The following is a 22,258-nucleotide window of genomic DNA, read 5'->3' as shown; positions in this document are numbered from 1 at the left end:
CAGAGGCAGGTGAATCGCTTGAGCCTGGGAGGCAGAGGTTACAGTAAGCCAAGATTGCATCACGGTACTCCAGCCTGGGCAACAGAGTGAGACTCTGTCTCAAAAAATAAAATAAAATAAAAGAGTATGATTGGATTGCTTATAACACAAAGGATAAATGCTTGAGGGATTGGGTACCCCATTTCCATCATGTGATTATTATGCATGCATACCCGTATCAAAACATCTGATATACTCCATAAATATATACTATGTACCCACAATATTTAAAAACACAAATTTCTTTTAAAGAGCTGAAGAGGGGGGCCATTTTGTGAAGAGAGGAAGACTGAGCAGTTGCGTCCACATTGCCGACCTCGAGCAGCAGTCGGCTTCTGCACGTAGAACCCGGGAGTAGGAGACTCAGAATCAAATCTCTTCTCCCTCCTCCCTCTGGGTTACAAAACACTTGAAACATATAAGTTAGTGGAACTTTGCTTGAGTGAGATTTTTTTTTTTATCTTCAGCTACATTTTCAGCTTTGTGACAAACCTTATCATCAAACACAATGGCCAGCAATGTTACCAACAAGACAGATCCTCGCTCCATGAACTCCCGTGTGTTCACTGGAAATCTCAACACTCTCGTGGTCAAGAAATCTGATGTGGAGGCAATCTTTTCGAAGTATGGCAAAATTGTGGGCTGCTCTGTTCATAAGGGATTTGCCTTCGTTCAATATGTTAATGAGAGAAATGCCCGGGCTGCTGTAGCAGGAGAGGATGGCAGAATGATTGCTGGCCAGGTTTTAGATATTAACCTGGATGCAGAGCCAAAAGTGAACCAAGGAAAAGCAGGTGTGAAACGATCTGCAGCGGAGATGTATGGCTCCTCTTTTGACTTGGACTATGACTTTCAATGGGATTATTATTATAGGATGTACAGTTACCCAGCACGTGTACCTCCTCCTATTGCTTGGGCTGTAGTGCCCTCAAAACATCAGCGTGTATCGGGAAAAACCTCACTAAGGGGCAAAAGTGGCTTCAATTCTAAGAGTGGACAGCGGGGATCTTCCAAGTCTGGAAAATTGAAAGGAGATGACCTTCAGGCCATTAAGAAGGAACTGACCCAGATAAAACAAAAAGTGGATTCTCTCCTGGAACCTGGAAAAAATTGAAAAGGAACAGAGCAAACAAGCAGTAGAGATGAAGAATGATAAGTCAGAAGAGGAGCAGAGCAGCAGCTCCGTGAAGAAAGATGAGACTAATGTGAAGATGGAGTCTGAGGGGGGTGCAGATGACTCTGCTGAGGAGGGGGACCTACTGGATGATGATGATAATGAAGATCGGGGGGATGACCAGCTGGAGTTGATCAAGGATGATGAAAAAGAGGCTAAGGAAGGAGAAGATGACAGAGACAGCACCAATGGCAAGGATGACTCTTAAGCACATAGTGGGGTTTAGAAATCTTATCCCATTATTTCTTTACCTAGGCACTTGTCTAAGATCAAATTTTTCACCAGATCCTCTCCCCTAGTATCTTCAGCACATGCTCACTGTTCTCCCCACCCTTGTCCTTCCCATGTTCATTAATTCATATTTCCCTGCGCCTAGTCCCATTCTCACTTCCTTTGACACTCCTAGTAGTTTTGTTAAGTCTTACCCTGTAATTTTTGCTTTTAATTTTGATACCTCTTTATGACTTAACAATAAAAAGGATGTATGGTTTTTATCAACTGTCTCCAAAATAATCTCTTGTTATGCAGAGAGTACAGTTCTATTCATTCATACCTATGTTCAGTAGTTGCTTCCCTAACTGCAAACAATCTCATTTAGTTGAGTAGCTCCTGAAAGCAGCTTTGAGTTAGGAGTATGTGTGTTACACCCCAACATTAGTGTGCTTTGTGGGGCAGATCAACACAAATGTAACCATGTATTTTTGTGAATGAGAGTTGGCATGTCAAATGCATTCTCTAGAAAAATAGTGGTATAGTCTTAAGATTTGTTTTTTAAAGTTGATACTGTGGGTTATTTTTGTGAACAGCCTGATGTTTGGGACCTTTTTTTCTTCAACATAAACAAGTCCTTATTAAACCAGGAATTTGGAGAAAAAAAAAAAAAGGACTGAAGAATACCTTTGATACTCATTACTAGAGGAGTGGACATGACAGAGAAAGAATTAATGAGCCTGAATTTATGTGAATAGAAACTTTCTAAAGTAAAAACCAATGACGGACGAGGAATATTGGCTCACACTTGCAATCCCTGGACTTTGGGAGGCCAAAGTGGGAGGATCGCTTGAGGTCAGGAGTTTGAGACCAGCCTGGCCAACATGGCAAAAACTCATCTCTACTAAAAGTGCAAAAAAAATTAGCTGGGCATGGTGGTGCATGCCTGTAATCCTAGCTACTTTGGAGGCTGAGGCAGGAAAATTGCTTGAACCTGGGACAGGGAGGTGCAGTGAGCTGAGATTGACCCATCACACTCAATCCTGGGGGACAGAGCATAAGTCCCCCCCCAAAAAAAGAAAAAAATCCCAGAATATCCAAGAATTGTGAGACAACTACAAAAGGTGTAACATACACTTAATGAGAAAACCAGAAGGAGAAGAATGACAGAAAGGATCAAAGAAACATTGGAAGCAATAATGACTGAAAATTTCTCAAAACTGATGTCTGAAACCAAACCACAGACCCAGGAATTTTAAACAACAACATGCAGGATAAATATCAAGAAATCTATATGTAGGCATATATAGATTATGATAATAAAATGTATGGTCTTCACAGGTAAATCAATTTTGTTTGGTAACTAAACTGTAAATCACACTATAAACAGAAACAGAGACATAGTATAAACAAAATCATAAGACCCATGCTAGACTTGCAAAACATTATCTGTAAAGTAGATAGTGAAAAAAATAACTAAAATATACGAAGAGCTTCTACAAAGTGAGATGATAATTTAGTGGGCAGATGATATCACCACTGACAATAAATACTTTTATCTTAGTATGTTTGTACTTTATAAAAATAACAATGAGCTGGGCACAGTGGCTCACACCTGTAATCCAGGCACTTTGGGAAGGCAAGTCAGGTGGATCATGAGGTCAGGAGTTCGAAAGCAGCCTGGCCAACATGGTGAAACCCTATCTCTACTAAAAATACAAAAAAATAGCTGGGCATGGTGGCACGTAGCTGTAATCTTAGCTACTTGGGAGGCTGAGGCAGGAGAATTGCTTGAGCCAGGAGGTTACAGTGAGCCAAGATCACACCACTTCACTCCAGCCTGGATGAAAGAGCAAGACTCTGTCTCAAAATAAAAAAAACTAAAACAAATTCTTTAAAACTGACATATAAATAAGAAACTGAAGCTTCATTTCCAAGAGGCTTTAGTTGTCTGGGTATTATTTTTCTTACTGAAGAGCTAGCTGCCAAAATCAGGTGAACTGCACAGCTGTGTAGCTTCAACTTGGAAGATCTGCCCCAGCTTATGCAGCTGGGCAGTAGCAAGAGTGTACCTCTGGTTCCCATCCCATGGTTCTTTTATATCATCCATGAAAAAGATGAGCCCCGCAACCTCCTACAAAGTATAAGGATATTTTAGTAAAAATAGCCATGCCCATACAGGAGACCCAGAAGAGCTCATGTGTATCTCATGAAAATTGAAGCAAACCTGGAAAGCATGAAACACCTGGCAGCCGATTCCAGGTGAAGCTTAATTTTGCCTACCTTTGTTTTATCTTTTTCTTCTCTACAGAGGGTCTCTTGAGCACACAATGTTGTGTGTTTAACGTGGCAATCCATGGAGCAGAAACAGGAAGCAGGCTCAGTGTCCAGCAGGTGGATAAAGGTGACCTGTGCAGTTAAGTCAATTGTGCAGTTATGAGAATTTGTGAGGCTCAGCTCCCAAATACCATATACTTTCTTCCATCCAAATAACATTTAATGATTTGGGGAGTAGTGATCTCCTGACCTTGCTCAGCTTCTCCGAATGAGGGAGATTCAAGCACAGCATCTGTTAGTCACACTTCATAAATTAATTTGGTCCTTTGGAGTCTGTCTACAATGCTGTGTAGCAGGGAAATAATGGTGGGATGATAAGCAGAGCCATTGCATCCCATAGATAAAACAACTGTGAGGAGACTTCCCATTTAAAAAAAAAAAAAGTTCTTTTGTTGTTTAGATAGTCATAATGTCATTTGTATGGTTGAAAATGGAACCAGGACATGTCACCGCCAGTTGCTAGAACAAGCTTTCTCTCTGTGTGAAGAGAAAAGGGAAGCATAGAGTTCAGTAATAACAACCCTCAGAAGAACTCCACTGAAAGAGAATTGCTGATCTGTGTTTTCAGCCTGAAAATTCTGATTGCTGCTCTCTATTCTTATTTCTTAATTGCTTAATGTACCATGCAGGGTCTGGAGTAATGCCACCGAATGATCACTTTCTAATAATCACAAAAAGTTTTATACATAAAAATGAGTATAGAATATTCCTGGGCGGAACTCTTACCTGGCAGTCTTCTGACAACGTCTAAGCTGAGAATAATTACAAAGCTCTGGTGTCTCCCATCTTCTTCCTCCAGCAAATGCCTCCAAGATATTTATTACTTTTCTTGCCTTTAATTGGAATGGTAGCATATATCTATACATTTAATCTAAGCATTTGTAGGGGAGAATGATAGCCCTCATTTACTCTCCACAAAGCTGCTTTCAGTCTTACAACTCTCTAGATCTGCTACATTTCTGATAGACTTTTCCAAGACAGTAGGTGGCAACTGTAGTTCATATACATCTTTAAAACTATTTGAGACAAACAAATGGTAGGTAATAGCAGGGATTCTTATTCTTGGTATCCATTGTTTGGTATCTAAGACTATCCAAGATTGATACTTTTGGACAGTGGGGAATCTGATTGAAATCTGTGGCTGCTTATCCAGCAGATTGCCAAATGGGCAGTGGGAGTTCCTAAAAAGAAAAAGTAACTAGAAGAATTCTACTATGGAGGATTTGAAAAAGAATATTATTGATTTTAAAATGTAAAATTTTATTAACTTCTACAGTCCAAATTAACTAAAGTTAGAGGTTCTTTAGAAGACAATTTAAAGGCCAGGCACCCCCTCTCACTCCCGCCGTGGCTCACGCCTGTAATCCCAGCACTCTGGGAGGCCAAGGGAGGCAGATCACGAGGTCAAGAGATCCAGACCATCCTGGCCTACATGGTGAACCCCCATCCTGACTAAAGATACAAAAATTAGCTGGGCGTAGTGGCACATGCCTATAGTCTCAGCTACTCGGAAAGCTGAGGCAGGAGAACTGCTTGAATCTGGGAGGTGGAGGTTGCAGTGAGCCGAGATCGCACCATTGCACTCCAGCCCGATCGACAGTATGAGACTCCATCTCAAAAATAAAACAAAACAAAAAGATAATTTAAAAATATTTTCTTTAATATTTTAGCTACACAGTTATATTTCAGAAGGCAACCGGAAAACTTTCATAACTTTTCTAGAAGGTTGATCTAGGCAATTCTTACACACCCAATGATGCTGCCCTTCTGATCTGTAGACACGGGGCTGGCTCTCTGCCTACCAGACCTGGCTTGAATTTGCTGCTTATCCAAGCCACAGACCTTTCACCCTGGCAGACAACATCCATCCCTCTGGGTACATCCAAACACCTGCAGAGGCCTTGATACTCTTTATGTCTAGGTTAATTTGTAAAGGAGTTTCCAGTATATCCAAAGTTACTAAATTTTGTTCAATTCAGTGTCCTTGGGAAAGTACTAATGCACCAGGCAGGGTCTGGGTTTCACTTTGGCTTTTATAGTTTGTTTCCATTTTCCCATTTCATTTCTTAAAAATCTGTAGCTAGGCTCTGTGATGGCATTAGTTTACATTACTTAGTAGCTACACCACAATAATTTAAGTATTAGAGCATGGTAGATGTGCCTTGAATCCAATGACAGGGTCAGATGTGCCAGGAAGTGAAAGGAGAGTAGGCCTCTGAGGTGGTCTGACAGCTGGACCCAAAGGACTGCGAGAACTAAGAGTTCAGATCAGAACAGTGCTGCAAACACAGGGCCAGTTGATTTGCTACAAAACCTTTCAGGGAGCAAAGTAGCAGTGAACAGGTACAACCCCAGACTGGCCCTGTTTAGCCCTGCCTATGACGATGCACATTTTTTAAGTGTCTTAATACCTGTGTGCCTGCAGCTCTCATGTTAATAAACAATAGTCTGTCCTTCCCAATGTCAATGGTGTTAAAATGAACTTTTTGTTTTTCTTTTTTTCAGAACAAATTTGCCCTCCCCCTCGTTTTCCAGATACTCCAGTATCTGGAGCATCCTCAGAAAACATACTGGAATGGTAAATGAGCAGTTTTATCACATGGCGTTAAGCAGATAGATTTAACTGCATGTGCTTTAGAAGGCAATCTAGAAGTTTGCATAAAAGTGATGCACAACAATCCCGAATTCGGGATAATGCCCAACAACGTTGAGGGAAACCTATGAGAACTGGTAACTTGTGAAAAGTCTTTGATTAGGTTTTCTCCTGATAAAATCTGACCCACTCTTTCTGCCATTTATTATGGTTTTAATGTGTCATTTCAGTGTAAGAAAACAGGAACAGAAAATGTTCTTTTTCTATTGTCACAGCACAACTGTATTGTTCTATATGCTCACCCAGAAACTCTCTTAAGAACAGACTCCCCTCCCCCACAGTGGAGAATATAATTTCACTTATACTTCTATGCACAGAGTAAGTTTCTGTACTTCTAATTTGTAAGTTTGGTATATTGGATATTTGGAATATGTCTCTGCTTAAGTTATCTGTGCAAGTAGATCTGATCTGGGGGAAGTAGGGAAGATGGCAACATTTCTTCTTATACAAATCCTTGAATTCCCTTTAAGGTAGCAGTCAACACTGCCACCCTAATTCAGTCAGGTTAGAATTCTAAGTCACCTTAACTCTTTCTTGTATGACCTTTGTCCACCAAGAATGATTAACATTTTAAAACACGTGAATCCTGTGGTACAAAACAATCCGCCTGGACCCTACCTCTTAACATTTTGCATTTGAGTGTGCAACCTGGGAGCACAAAAACAAAACTAGGTAACAATTAACTTGATGAAGAGAACAGTATCTCATATCTCAACATTAATGTTGAATGTAAATGGCCTAAATGCTCCACTTAAAAGATACAGAATGGATTTTTAAAAATCACAAACCAAATATTCCAGAGACTCACCACACATCCTTATATGATACAAGGATCACTTCAAGAAGAAGATATTATAATCCTAAATTTATATGCACCTAACACTGGAGCTCCCAGATTCATAAGACAATTACTACTAGACCTAAAAAATGAGATAGCAACACAATAATAGTGGGAGACTTCGATGCACTAATGATAGCACTAGATGCATCACAGAGACAGAAATGATGGACTTGATGATGGAAGAAGATGAAGGACTTAAATGATACACTAGAATAAATAGACTCAGATATTTACAGAACATTCTACCAAAGAACTACAAAATATACATTCTTCTCATCAGCATGTGGAACATTCTCCAAGACAGATCATAAAACATGTCTGAATAAATGTTTAAGGTCAAAATAATGTCAAGTATCTCCTTAGACCATAGTGGAATAAATCTAGAAATAAATCCCAAAAAGGAGCCCTCAAAACTATGCAAATACATGGAAATTAAATAATCTGCTCCTGAGTGATTTCTGAGTTAACACTGAAATCAAGATGAGAATTTTAAAATCCTTTGAACTGAATGATAATAATGACACATGTTATCAAAACCGAGATACAGTAAAAGCAGTGCTAAGAGGAAAGTTTTTAGTGCTAAGTTGCTACATCAAAACGTCTGAAAGAGCAAAAATTGACAACCTAATGTCACATGTCAAGGAACTAGAGAAACAAGAACAATCTAAACCTAAAGCTAGCAGCAGAAAAGAAATAACAAAGATTAGAGAAGAACTAAATGAAATTCAAACAAAAACAAAACACCAATGAAACAAAAGGCTGGTTTTGGTTGAATTTTGTTTGAACAAATTCAAACACAAAATACAAAATATCAATGAAACCAAAGGCTGATTATCTGAAAAGGTAGGCAAAATTGATAGACTATTAACTAAACTAACTGAGGAAAGAAGATGATACAAATAAGCACAATTAGAAATGAAACTTGAGATATTTAACTGTTATACCACAGAAATACAAAAGATCACTTGAGACTACTACTAAACACCTTTATGCACACAAACTAGAAAACCTAGAGGAAATTCCTGGAAACATACAACCCTCCTAGATTACATCAGGAAGAAATAGAAACTCTAAACAGAACAACAAAGTGTGAGACTGAATCAGTAATTTTAAAATTGCCAACAAAAAAGCCCAGGATTTGATGGATTCAAAGCTGAATTCTACCAGATACTCAAGAAGGGTTGGTACCGATTCTACTGAAACTATTCCAAAAAATTGAGAAAGAAGGAATCCACCCTTAACCATCCTATGAAGCCAGTATCATCCCGACACCCAAACAAGGAAAGGACATAACAAAAAAAGAAAACTACAAACCAATGTCCCTGATGAACATAGATGCAATAATCCTCAACAAAATACTAGCTAACTGAATCCAACAGCACATCAAAAAGAATTTACAACTACAACCCCAAAAAGCAAATGCAACAAAAGCAAAAATAAATGGGACATAATTTAAAAATCTTCTGCACAGCAAAAGAAATACTCAGCAAACAGACAACCCACAGAATGTAAAAAATATTTGCAAACTACACATCTGACAAAGAACTAGTCTCCAGAATCTACTAAGAACTCAGACAGCTCTTCTCTGAACCACCCCTTTGCCTTCGGACTTCTCTGGGGCCAGCAGCCTCCCGACTCGCGGGCCCGGGGCCACAGGCTCAGCTGACTACCATGGGCTCCGTGTCCAACCAACAGTTTGCAGGTGGCTGCGCCAAGGCGGCCGAAGAGGCGCCCAAGGAGGCGCCAGAGGACGTGGCCCGGGCGATGGACAAGCCTCAGCTGCTGCACGGTGCAGGCATCTGTAAGTGGTTCAACGTGCGCATGGGGTTCGGCTTCCTGTCCATGACTGCCAGCACCGGGGTCGCCCTCGACCCCGCAGTGGACGTCTTTATGCATCAGAGTAAGCTGCACATGGAGGGCTTCCGGAGCTTGAAGAAGGATGAGGCCGTGGATTTCACTATTTTTTTTTTTTTTAAGCGGAGTTTTGCTCTTGTTACCCAGGCTGGAGTGCAATGGCGCGATCTCGGCGGAGTTCACCTTTAAAAAGTCAGCCAAGGGTCTGGAATCCATCCGTGTCACTGGACCTGGTGGGGTGTTCTGTATTGGGAGTGAGAGGCTGCCAAAGGGGAAGAAAATGCCGAAGCGCAGATCAAAAGGAGACAGGTGCTACAACTGTGGAGGTCTAGACCATCATGCCAAGGAATGCAAGCTGCCACCCCAGCCCGAGAAGTGCCACTTCTGCCAGAGCATCAGCCATATGGTAGCCTCATGTCCACTGAAGGCCCAGCAGGCCCCTAGCACACAGGGAAACCCAACACACTTTCGGGAGGAAGAAGAAGAAATCCACAGCCCTGCCCTGCTCCCGGAGGCCCAGAATTGAGCCCCAGTGGGTGGGGGCTATTCTTTTGCTATCAGGAAGTTTCAAGGAGCAGGTAGAGTGGAGAAAATGGGAATAAGGTGCATTGGGGCTAGTTGGCACTGCCATATATCTCAGGCTGGGGTTCACACCATCACCCTTTCTTCCCTCTAGGTCCGGGGAAAGGGTGAGTCAAAGGAACTCCATCCATGCTCTGTCCAAATGCAAGTGCGGGTTCTGGGGGCAACCAGGAGGAGGGAATCACCCTACAACCTGCACGCTTTATCTAAGGCTCCATCCCCAGAATTTCCAGCTTTTGAAAGTGGCCTGGATAGGGAAGTTGTTTTCCTTTTAAAGAAGGAGGTATAATAATAATTCCCATGCCAGAGTGAAATGATTAAGTATAAGACCAGATTCATTGAGCCAAGCCGCTACATTCTGTGGAAGCGAATCTCTCAGGAATATCAGGCAGTTTTTTTTTTTCCCACATCTTATATCCTCATACCCACTTTTGGGATAGGGTGCTGGCGATTGTCCCAAGCAATGGGTGGTAATGATGGCAAAAAGGGTGTTTGGGGAACAGTTGCAGACCTGCTGCTCCTACACTCACCCCACCCCATTCTGGGTCAATGTGATTTTATTTATTTGCTCCCTTGGATACTGCACCTTGGGTCCCACTTTCTCCAGGATGCCAACTGCACTAGCTGTGTGCGAATGACATATCTTGTGCATTTTAACTTTTTTTCCCTAAATACTCTGGTTTTGTATTTTTGCATATTTTCATCGAAGGCCCTCATTTCCTGCACTGTGTTCTCAGGTACATGAGCAATCTCAGGGGTAAGTCGGCAGCAGCTCCAGGTGTGCACAGCAGGAATACTTTTTGTTGTTTTTGCCACCGTGGAGAGCAACTATTTGGAGTGCACAGCCTATTGAACTACCTCATTTTGCCAATGACAGCTGGCTTTCTGCCACAGTGTCCTCTTGAAACCCCCCTGCCTTGAAAATGTTTTATGGGAGACTAGGTTTCAACTGGGTTGCCCATGACTTGATTGCCTCCTACTGGAAGATCAAAAATTAGTCTAAACAGGAAATGGTGGTTCAGAGAGGCTAGGAGAGGCTGGGCCAGGTGAAAGGCCCAGAGAGGAAGCCAAGATTAGGTGAGGATTGTCTAATCCTAGGGCACAGGACGGGCTTTACATCCCAGATCCAATCTTCACCCGGTTAGACGAGGCCTACCATGCACAGCAGGGTGTGTGTGTTCATAAAACCAGAGCTGGTAAGGATAAGTTTTGAGACCAGTACCCCTGTACTTAATCCTGTGCTGTCATGGGATGGCTATATGAAGTAGGGTCTAAAATCCTTAACCTGTCGAAATTCTTGGGTTCCAGGAAGACACACGAGCAGGGCTTTGTGGCGCCTGGGGCCGGTGTCCTGCCCTGCTGCAGTAGTGATTACTAGTGTCATGGTGGCTAAAGGAGAAAGGGGGTTTTGTTTACATGCCGTGAGATCACCGCAAACCTACCTCACTGTGTTGAAATGGGACAAATGCAATAGAACACGTTGGGTGGTGTGTGTCTGATCCTGGGTTCTTGTCTCCCCTAAATGCTGCCCCCCTCTAGTTATTGTATTTGTCTGGGCTTTGTAGGACTTCACTAATTTGGTGATTGCTAGGTGGCCTAGTTTGTGTAAATATAATGTATTGGTCTTTCTCCGTGTTCTTTGGGGTTTTGTTTACAAACTTCTTTTTGTATTGAGAGAAAAATAGCCAAAGCATCTTTGACAGAAGGTTCTGTACCAGGAAAAAAGATCTGAAACATTAGTTTGGGGGCCCTCTCCTTAAAGTGGGGATCTTGAACCATCCTTTCCTTTGTATTCCTCTTTACCTATCAGACCAGATCTTCTGTCCTAAAAATGTGTCTTCCACCCTGCCCTCTTTTCTGTTCACCCCCAAAAGAAAACCTACACACCCACACTCATACACATTTAATGCTTGGAGTGTCTCCACAACTTTTAAATAATGTATGCAAAAATCCAGAAGCAGCTAGAAACCCTCCATTCCTTGTTCCAGCCTCCTGAATCAAGACCAATACGTTTGCTTTGGTGAGCCACCATGTCCGGCCGATCATTTCTTGATGTATTCATGACAAACACTTAAGACACTGCTGTAGGCCAGGTGTGGTGCCTCATGCCTGTAATCCCAGTAGTTTGGGTGGCTGAGGTGGGTGGATCACGAGGTCAGGAGTTCAACACCATCCTGGCCAACACGGTGAAACCCCATCTCTACTAAAATACAAAAAATTAGCCAGGCATGGTGGTGTGTGCCTGTAATCCCAGCTACTCGGGAAGCGGAGGCAGGGGAATCACTTGAAACTGGGAGATAGAGGTTGCAGTAAGTTGAGATCGTGTCACTGCACTCCAGCCTGGGTGACAGAGCAAGACTCTATCTCAAAAAAAAAAAAAAAAAAAAAAAAGACACTGCTGTATTTTAGATGGATCAAACCTACTTAATTTTTAATCCTAAAGTAGAGAGATACAATTGGGGGCCTTCCATATAGAAAGTGGGGTCAGGAGGTCAAGAAAGGGAATATAAATGTATGTCCAAGTCACTCAGAAACTTTGATGCAGGTGCTAGAAACTTATGCCAAAGTGGCCACAAGATTGTTTAATAGGAGATGAATGAATGTAACTCCATGTTTACTGCTAGAAACCAAAGCTTTGTGTAAAATCTTGAATTTATGCGAGGGAGGTTAGGAAGGCCTGTACCTGTCTGTTCTTCTCCTGATCCCTTTCCCTCATTCCTGAACTGCAGGAGGCTGAGCCCCTTTGGGCTTTGGTGACCCCATCACTGGGGTGCGTTTATTTGATGGTTGATTTTGCTGTACTATTTTCTTTCCCATTTTCTCATCATTTATTAACACATGCTGACTCTTCCTTCCCTTCTCCTTTTCCAGAAAACTACAATGAATAATGACTTATTGATACTCAAAAAAAATAACTCAAACAAGCAATCTCATAAAAAAGTGGGCAAGGACATGAATACATATTTCTCAGAGATGATATACAATGGCCAACAAACATGAAAAACAATGTTCAACATTACTTATCATAACAAAATGCAAGTTAAAACCACAATGAGATACCGCCTTACACCTGCAAGAATGTTGTATATCTCAGTTTACAGTGTTATTGTTCAGCTGTTTCCTTTATATAATCCTTCATTTATAATCATATATTCGTTTATAGAATTAGTGCTTGAAGAGCAACTTACTGCTTACGTATATCTAGCATACTTAGTTCTATATAATCTTTCTATATAATCATACAATGGATGTAGTCAGAGCTGTACTGACACATTTAGTGCTGATTTGTAAAATCCTTCCCTGTAACCATATAGTAGTTTGTAGTAGGAGGAATGCCTAGAGCAGTCACAGAACAGAAGCAGTACCTGGGAAAACAGCCAGACCAGGATGAGAACCAAAGATCCAGGCGGTGGTGTTCCTGCCTGAAAGGGCATATGCTGTATGGCAGGCTTGGAGCAAGAGCCTCTCCTCCTGATTAAGGAGTTGTAATACCTTGCATCCAGTTCCTGTGGAAAGTAGGCCTCAGGCCCGAGATTCTGGAAGTAACTGAGGGAGAAGAACCCCTTGGGTATGACCAGTCACCACAGCTGTACACCCTGTCAGTCTTTTCTCGCTTCTGTGCTAGCTCAAAGAATCCTCCCAAAAATATCTTAAGAAAAGAGCACAAGTCCGTCAGCTCCCGCTGCATTGGCTTACAGTATCCTTCTATTAGAAATCCTTTGAAGTCTCCAGCCCCCAGTTAAGAAGTGTTGTGCACAACTCCTGCTGCACACAGCCCACCTCCTTGCCTCAGTGACCTAATGGGGGTGGACCCCTTTTCTGTACACGACCCTCTACTACTGCACATGGCACAGCCCCCTGCTGTGCACGGCCCACCTTTCTGCCCAGGTGACATAATGGGGTGGTCCCCTCGCTTGTAACTCACGTGATTATGTATGCCCTATTACTAAGCCTATATATAATAACCTCATGACCCTGCCCCCTGCTTGTACCTAATAAATACAGATGCTCTTGGGCATTTGGTGGCCACTGCTGATCTCCACTCACAGGTGGTGTGGCTCCCCCAAGTCCAGATGCTCTTCACCAGTTCTTCAATGTCGTCTCTTTACCTCTTGGATCCTGCACCTCAACACAGCATAAAGGACACCCCATGACCCTGTGGGGCCTCCACAGCCCTACATCTAGTGCCCAACGTGTGGGTACCCTACATCTGGCACCTAACTAGTGGGTGCTCTACAGTCATTATTAAAGTTACAAAACAATAGATGTTGGCATGGGTGTGGTGAAAAGGGAATGCTTATACACTGCCGGTGGGAATATAAATTAGTACAACCTCCATGGAAAATAGTATGAAGTTTCCTTAAAGAACTAAAAGTAACTCTGTGATTTAATCCTGCAATCCTGCTACTGGGTATCTAACCTAAAGGAAAAAAGATCATATGAAAAAGACACTTGCACACGTATATGTTTATAGCAGCATAATTCACCATTGCAAAGATGTGGAACTGACTTAAGTGCCCATCAACTAATGAGTGAATAAGGAAAATGTGATAAAGATACACCTTGCAGTACTGCTTAGCCATAAAAAGGAATAAAATAATGCATATTGCAGCAACCTGGATGGAGGTGGAGGTCATTATTCTAACTGATGAGCAACTCAGGACTGGCAAACCAAAAGCTATGTGTTCTCACTTATAAGCTGTGAGTACATAAAGCCACACAGAGTGACATAACGATCTTCAGAAACTCAGAATGGAGGGAGAAAGGGGGAAGCGGGAGGATAGAAATAAAAAATTACCTATTAGGTACAATGTACACTACCCGGGTGTCCAGTGCGCTGAAATATCAGAATTCACCACTATATAATTCACCAATGTGACAAAATAACACTTGTACCTCAAAAGCTATAGATAAAAAAAAAAATTTTTAAGTGCAGATCAAGGCAACAGGTCCTTCACATACAGCCAAACAGCCTGTGCCCTGCACACCCCAGGTGAGACCATATGTAGACCCATAGGTGAAGGAGTTGCTCTTGGGATTGTACAGTGCGCAGCCTGCACAACCAGACCTGGTATCCCTTCACATAATTCACTACAAATTCCTGATCCAGAAGTCAAGAAGCTGAATTTGGACACTAATTTCTCCAATAACTTACCTAGAGGACTTACTCAAGTCCCTTTTTCTCTCTGTGCCAGTTTCCTCTTCTGTAACAGGACTTGTGTCTGAAGTTTCCTCCTGCTATAAAATTCTGTGATTCTACAGAACCGATTTCAATTTTTGAAGGGCTGTTGTACAAAACATGAAATAAGCTCCCTCACCTGGCTTGAGAGAGAAGAATCAAGAGTTGGAGAGGGATATTAGAAACAGTTTATGCCTCAGTCAGAAATAAACTCTTCCTCATGATCAGAGCACCCAGCACCGATGAGGCAGCTCTGGGAGTGATGGGCTCCCCGTGGCTGGAGGATTATCAGTATACTGGATAAGCACCTGTTAGAGGTGGGCGGTCTCTTCCATCACGAAGAGTTCATTGTTGTAAAGCTTGGTTCGGCCTTCCCCAGTGCTAGGAGGCACTCAGCTGGGCCTGGGTCTTGTCCACACCTGCTGATAGTTATTAATGCAATGGACTTGTTGGTTCTGCCTCTCTACCCCTGCTGCAGCTCGCACAAGTCCACATTCTCCAAATTAAACTCAGCCTCTCGGGCCATGCTGGTGTTTACCTTTCCTCTGGCAAACAAATGCTTTCATCCCAGAAAGAACTAACAAATAAATAGCTTTACCCAGACTTGGGGTAGGGAGAAGATGGAGCTGGGATGGGGAACCACGCAGAATACTTGAGAAAGTTATCCATGCAAACACTTCCTGGAAGCTCTACTCAACAACAGCTAATGCTAATTGCAAATCACCCTTATCTAGGCAAGACTGCAGGTCCCCTAGGAATCCCTAGCAGCAGCAGCTGTGTAAGACTGGTTTAAGTTCCTGCACACGAGGGAAAAGAATCAGAGGGTTTTTGAAAAACAAATCACAACCATTTTTTTTCCCTTAATTCAGATCAGGTGCCCCCGAACAGTGTAGATGGATGAGGGTGAATTGCATTGCCTTTAAGTTGTGTCCAGAATTCCATGAGGAATGGCAAGATTTGGCAATTATCCACTCGAGATGATCAATGAGGGACATTCAGTTAGTCTTGGGAAGGTGGGGTCAGAATACCCCCACTGTTCAATAACTTCAGTGTTTTGCTCTCACTTTCAAAGTGAATCAATTTTTAAAAATCAGCTTAGATGTAGCTCTTAAAGACTTCAGTTCAGAAATGTAGCTCAGGGCACTGCTGGAGGCATTCAAACCAGAGTGACTCCATTTTGAGTGAGGGCTGGGAAAATGAGGCTGATACTTGCTGGGAGGCATTCCAAAAGGTTAGACTTTCCTAGCCTCTAGATGTTTACAGTTAAGGGAACAAATTCATAATGTTTACTAAACAGACCCAGACTTGGGAATGTCCAGATATCCCAATATCCAGAGAACAAAGGCATTCCTAATTTTGCTTTAAAAATAATACTAGTTCTTGCAAAATATAGTAATTAAGAAAATTAATCCTGTATCCCAAACCCTTGTAGCAGAGGGCATCTCCTGAAAACCTTTTTAATCCTATGTATAAACAAGCATTATGCCTAGGGTGGATGTGTTTCTCCTCTTACATTCAGGAACGCCCTACTCCATGAAGTAGCTGTACTTTTACTACTTTGCTTTCTTAATAAACTTACTTTGCACTGCAGACTCGCATTGAATTCTTTCTTGAATGAGATCCAAGAACTCTCTCTTGGGGTCTGGACTGAGATCTTTTTAAAAAAAATATACTTAAACTTTTGGGCTACATGTGCAGAACGCGCAAGTTTTTGTTAAATAGGTATAAACATGCCATGATGGTTTGCTGCACCTGACAACCCATTATCTATATTAGGTATTTCTCCTATTGCTATTCATCCCCTTGCCCCCCACCTTCTGACAGGCCCCAGTGTGTGATGTTCCCCTCCCTGTTTCCATGTGTTCTCATTGTTCAGTAGCCACTTATGAGTGAGAACATGTGGTGTTTGGTTTTATGTTCTTGTGTTAGTTTGCTGAGAATGATGCTTTTTAGCTTCATCCATATACCTGCAAAAGACATGAACTCTTCTTTTTTATGGCTGCATTGTATTCCATGGTGTATATGTGCCACATTTTCTTTATCCAGTCTATCCTTGATGGGAATTTGGGTTGGTTCCAAGTCTTTTATTGTGAACAGTGCCACAGTAAACATGCATGTGAATGTGTCTTTATAGCAGAATAATTTATAATCCTTTGGATGTCAGTTTGGTAGAGACACAGGGTACAGGAATGAGAGAGGCAGTCAGGGTAGGTTCCTGTATATGGACTGGGACTTAATCCACAGGGTTGCCACAACCCTGTGCCGATTGTGCCTTCGGGTGCCTGGTCAAAGGGGCAAGTGGGACTGAAATTCAATAAGGTTCAGCTCACCAAGTCATGTACCTTGTCACAGATTTTGATCCACCAGGAGAAAGGGGTGCCATTTCCACAGTTCCCAAAGGTGCTGTGTGGTCTAACAGGAGCCCTGTTTATCCTCCCCCTGGCATCATACCTTCAAAGCCTTTTTACACACAACTTCATGTTCTGTGTTCTCACAACTCCATGAAGAAGGGATTATGAGCTCTATTTTATAGATGAAGAAACTGAGGCTGAGATGTGAAAAGACAAAACCTACAGGAGCCATTCCTAGAGTGGTCTCCTCAGGTTCCAGGGACTCCCCTTTGGCTAGAAGATCCTGGGAGAACCAACAAAACTCTTGGCCATTTGTCTTCTGGCAATCTTTTTGTCATGTGGAAAAACACAGATTTGATGTATACAACTGACTCATGGTGTACCCTACATTACATAGCCACAGATACAAATTTTAAAAGGTGAGGTGAAATACTGACTCCGTCTATCGTTCTAAGATTTCCCCCACCCCAACAGATTGTCTTTGTAGGAAACTCATCTATAAAGGATGCCAGCAGAGACCAGGTTTTATTAATTTTGGATGAAATTCCATTTTGTGGCCCCTCCTCAGATTGGGAGGGGCCTGCAATCTCACACATTTGAAATAAATTTTGCTGAGAAACCAGGGCAGGTAATATCTAATTCTTACCTAGTACTAGCTTGGAGAGAAAATAAATGGGACTTTAGGGAAATTTTCCCCAAATTTTTGGTTTATAAAAATTTTCATTCTTGGTTTAAAAAAATCAGAGCCCAACCAAGAGAAGGGAATTTCCCCTACCTTGGCCAAGTCCCCTAAAGCATTCTGGAAACAACATTGTAGGAAGACTGTGAGTGAATTCAGATCCTTAATGAGCTTCTGAGTAAAATGGCATGGCTTGCTCTCTGGGGAGTAGACGATGGTACTGAAACCCTTGGGGGCAGTAAGTGTCATAATACTCCCCTTCCTTTTAAATCTAGAAAATTTATTCAACACATGAAATTCATTGAGAATTGTACTAAAAAATATACGCGCTGTCTATAAAACAAACGCTAAGGGGCTTTCTAACAGTTCCAATAACCAAGTCAGTTAAACAGATAAGCCAATACTCGGTGGCCATTAGAGAAAGCCTTTAGTACAGTCTGGCGCCATCTCGTGTCTAACATTGAGCTCGACACTTAGAAAATACATAGAGCAGAGGAATGTACTGGGAGGAGTGAGAGGCCAGGTGTTCCTGAGAATTGACAGGAGGGTTGGGGAGATGCAACTGGAAAAGTAGGTTAGGACCCGCTTATGATAGTCTTCATTTCACAGGCACTGAAAGGTTTTTAGCAGCTAAGCCACATGATCAGATCTGTTTTAGAGTAACTCAGCAGGAGGCACACAGGCACGGTCGGTGACAACAGATTAGACACCTAAGGGCTCACTGCTCCATACCCATGTTCACTGCTTGAAGTCTGGTGGCAAACCATTGGATCAGCAGCTCCTACTAGGATGTATGCAGGCATTACTGGTTTTGTTCGCATCTATATCCCCGCTGCCTAGAACAGTGCCTGGTACCTAAACGTCTTTATTTTAAAATAAAAGTGTATTTTCTTCATATATGACTACATGATAACACCGTTAAAATAGAGCCCGCACCCCATCCAGCTTCACAGCAGCCTGAGAGGAAGGCATCGCTTTCCTCATCTTACGGATGAAAACAGAGGGGCTCGGTGAGGTTGCCCTGGCAAGGGCAGAGGCGCAGCCCCCCGTGTATAATTCTTTCACGGCCAGGCTGCAGGGACCCCCCGCCTGTTGCAGGTAAAGGAGCTGGACTTCGGGATCCAGACCAGGCTTCCCCGGCGTCCGCTGCGTCACGCACTGACTCTCTCTGGACCTTCAAATTGCAGCATCTACACAGGAGGCGCCAGGACCATTCCCCAAACGCAAAGTCTTTAAAGCGACATTCCCCAGAACCCCCGCCCGCTCCCATGTGAACTAGACCCCACGGACTCCAGAGAAAGACACCACATCCGATCCCACCCAAAAATACGAAAAGTGGACCCGAGCGGGAAGCCTAAAGCTCCACACACTTGTCTTCGGGCGCCCTCCCCTGCCCTAAAGTTATAAATGAGGACGCTGAGGCAGCCAATGAAAAAGATTCTCATCGGTGGTTACAACTTGGGCCGGAGGAACCCAGGAGCCCTAGTTTTCGTTGGGACGGAAACGGTGGGATCCAAAACAGACAGCATGACGGGATTTCCAGAGCAGCCCATCTCAACAACTCCCACCGCCTCAAGTTGGCCCGACCCGCTCCGCCTCCAGTTCACCCGCTCGGCTCCGCCCGGCACGGGCTCGGCTCCACTCATTTCCGCTTGGCCCCACCGGACCCCCACCTCCTCTCTGTTCGGCTCCACTCGGCTACTTTCGGCTGCGCCAAACTCCCTCGGCTCGTCCACTCGGCCCCACCGGCTCCGCTTGGCCCCGCCCCCTCGCTCGGCTGTGCTTTGCCAGCGCGCTTACCCTCTTTGGCAGGTGGAGGAACGCGGTATCTCCTGTTCACCCCGCCGGCCTCCGGTGGAGCTGTCTGCTCCATCTGGCTTAGCCCATTTCGGCCCTCAGCGGTTTGAGTCGGGTACAAGTCCTCTCCATCCGGCCTGCTTCGCTCCCCGACTTCGGTCACCTACGAGGTCTACTCCTGAACCTGTCTCCCCCTCACCTACCCCAACGCTCTGGGGCAGCTCTGTTCGAAACGACCCAGGAGGGGTCTTGCAAAGCCTTCCATCATCGCGGGCACTGCGCGGCCTGAGGAACGAACTGAGCTCCGTATCTTAACTTGGCGACGCGTCTGGAGCCCCCACATTACAACTGGATGCCCTAGGGCAGCCCTCTCACATCTAAGTCTCAGTCTCCCCATTTGCAAAATGCAGCTGTTGCTAATTCTGCTCTTCCGAGTCCAGCGGGAGAATTAGAGGCCAGTGAGCACGTGCTGAACGCCCTCTGTGTGTTAGGCAGAGGTCACGGCCCTGGGTATGGAGGTGCACACAGATTAAACCTGCCTGTTTGCAAAAACGCCTGGCCCTCCTCTGCCTTTTACGCTGGCTGTGAGACTTTGAGCAAGTGGTCTAGCCTCTCGAGCCGTTTCCCCTTCCTAAGATGAGCAGAGCTCCTTGACAAGCAAGAACTGTCCGTGTGTGCCTTGCTCTCCAGCCCCAGACATCTCATAGAGGCGGCACAGGTGTCTGTGTCCTGCACCATCCTTCAGAAGGTTGGGTCGCAGGAATGATGGCCTATTATAATGACCTTCTGAATGACTACAATTCATTCCACAAACCTCTGAGGGCCTGGAACGCAATGCTGGGGAGACAGGGAAACAGTTGAGTACTTAAGTTGCAAGCTGCAGAAACTGACTTGGCCACTATAAATAAAAACAATTTGTTGGAAGGATACTGGGGAGGTGGTGAAATAAGGGAAGCTTGAAGACAAGATCCAATAAAGCAGAAGTTGGGCTACGTCAGGTGATCTTGGTGCCAAAACCCTCTGAACAGTCACCCCTGGACACTGCTGCTATGTGATGCCTTTCTGCTGTCCCGGTTAAGTGTCCAGAGAGAGGTTCTGATTGCCTGGGTGTAGGTGTCAGGGACTTCTTCACATTGAACTAGGTCTTGAAGGATGAGTAGAAATTTGCTAAAAGGAGAAGGAAAGGACATTCCAGGTGGAAGGAACAGCATGTACAGGGCATGTACATCACTGAAAAGAAATCTCAGGGCCATCTTGGACTTGTGCTTGCCTCAGTGTCCCAGGTACCTTCCTGGTCATGTCATTCAGTGCTCAAGAGGACCCTATAAAAGGGATATGATTAATTTTTGGGGAAAAAATATTGTATTGTCTTCATTAAAAGGTGAAGTGCTTTTATAAACCATTCAAGCTATATAGCAAAGTGCTGCCAAAATGGAGAGAGGAGAGCAATCACTACAAGCCGTAGTGCCCCAAACCCCAGAACTAATTTTAAGCAGCATAATTCCAGATGTTTTTCTAGGCATATATTTGGAAGGAGGGGTGGGAATGGAAGAAAGGAAGGGAGATGGAAGAGAGGGAGGATGGGGAGCAGAAGGGAAAGAAGAGAGGCAGGGTGCAAGGAAGGAAGGAAAGGAATTTTATTAAAACAAGATTATATTACATGTGCCAATTTAAGAAATTAAACATTTGGAGCATATTTCCACATGAATTTAACAAAAGAAAAGGAAATTTGAGGGAAATAAAAGCAGTTGTTAACTTTACATATTTGATTTGTTACCATAATGAATTTTTTTTACAAGATTCCCCCAGGTTTGTGGAGAACATTGAGATTAAGGGCCATTTCCTCCCTAAATTACATGTTTAAATCTTAGCATTTATTTTTCCTTGTTATGAATAATGAGAAAGTTAAGTCCTTCACACTTTCTATCATGCCCACACCGAATTGCTGTTGGTTATTGATTTTATTTATTTATTCATTATTTTTTGGAAACAGTCTCACTCTGTCTCCCAGGCTGGAGTGCAGTGATGTAATCTCTGCTCACTGCAACCTCCACCTCCCAGGTTCAAGCAATTCTCCTGCTTCAGCCTCCTGAGTAGCTGGCATTACAGGCACCCACCACAACACCCAGCTAATTTTTGTATATTTTTTAGTAGAGACACAGTTACACCATGTTGGTCAGGTTGGTCTTGAACTCCTGACGGCAAGTGATCTGCCTGCCTCGGCCTTCCAAAGTGCTGGTATTACAGGCAAGAGCCACCACAGCCAGGAGGGCTATTAATTTTGTAATGCCGAGGTCTGTAATATTCACAGACCTTGTAATATTCTGCCACCTCCCTTCTCTTGAATATTTAATCCTAGTCTGGGTTGGTTTGTTAGCATTGCTCACCTATAGTCCCTTTCTTAGTTTCTTTCTTTCTTTCTTTCTTTTTTTTTGAGACAGAGTCTGGGTCTGTCATCAAGGTTGTAGTGCCAGTGGCATAATCTCAGCTCACTGCAACCTCTGCCTCCTGGGTTCAAGCAGTTCTCATACCTCAGCCTACTGAGTAACTGGAATTACAGGC

At 43.4% G+C, this 22,258-nt stretch overlaps 1 protein-coding gene and 1 pseudogene across 1 annotated transcript; both read left to right on the top strand.

Moving 5' to 3' along the window:
• The first annotated feature begins 347 nt into the window (after nt 1-347).
• LOC100388631 (heterogeneous nuclear ribonucleoproteins C1/C2 pseudogene) lies at nt 348-1,707 on the top strand (annotated as a pseudogene).
• Nucleotides 1,708-8,925: 7,218 nt separating this feature from the next.
• LOC100388273 (protein lin-28 homolog A-like) lies at nt 8,926-9,643 on the top strand. The gene is made up of 2 exons (XM_002758650.2): nt 8,926-9,203; nt 9,283-9,643. The coding sequence occupies exons 1-2, from the start codon at nt 8,926-8,928 to the stop codon at nt 9,632-9,634; spliced, it is 630 nt and encodes a 209-aa protein (XP_002758696.2). The 3' UTR covers nt 9,635-9,643.
• The last annotated feature ends 12,615 nt before the right edge of the window (nt 9,644-22,258 follow it).

The sequence above is a fragment of the Callithrix jacchus genome, chromosome 15 (genome assembly GCF_049354715.1).
Source record: "Callithrix jacchus isolate 240 chromosome 15, calJac240_pri, whole genome shotgun sequence".
NCBI lineage: Eukaryota > Metazoa > Chordata > Mammalia > Primates > Cebidae > Callithrix > Callithrix jacchus.
Note: the sequence above shows the minus strand (reverse complement) of the source record. Positions and strands in the feature narration are given on the sequence as shown.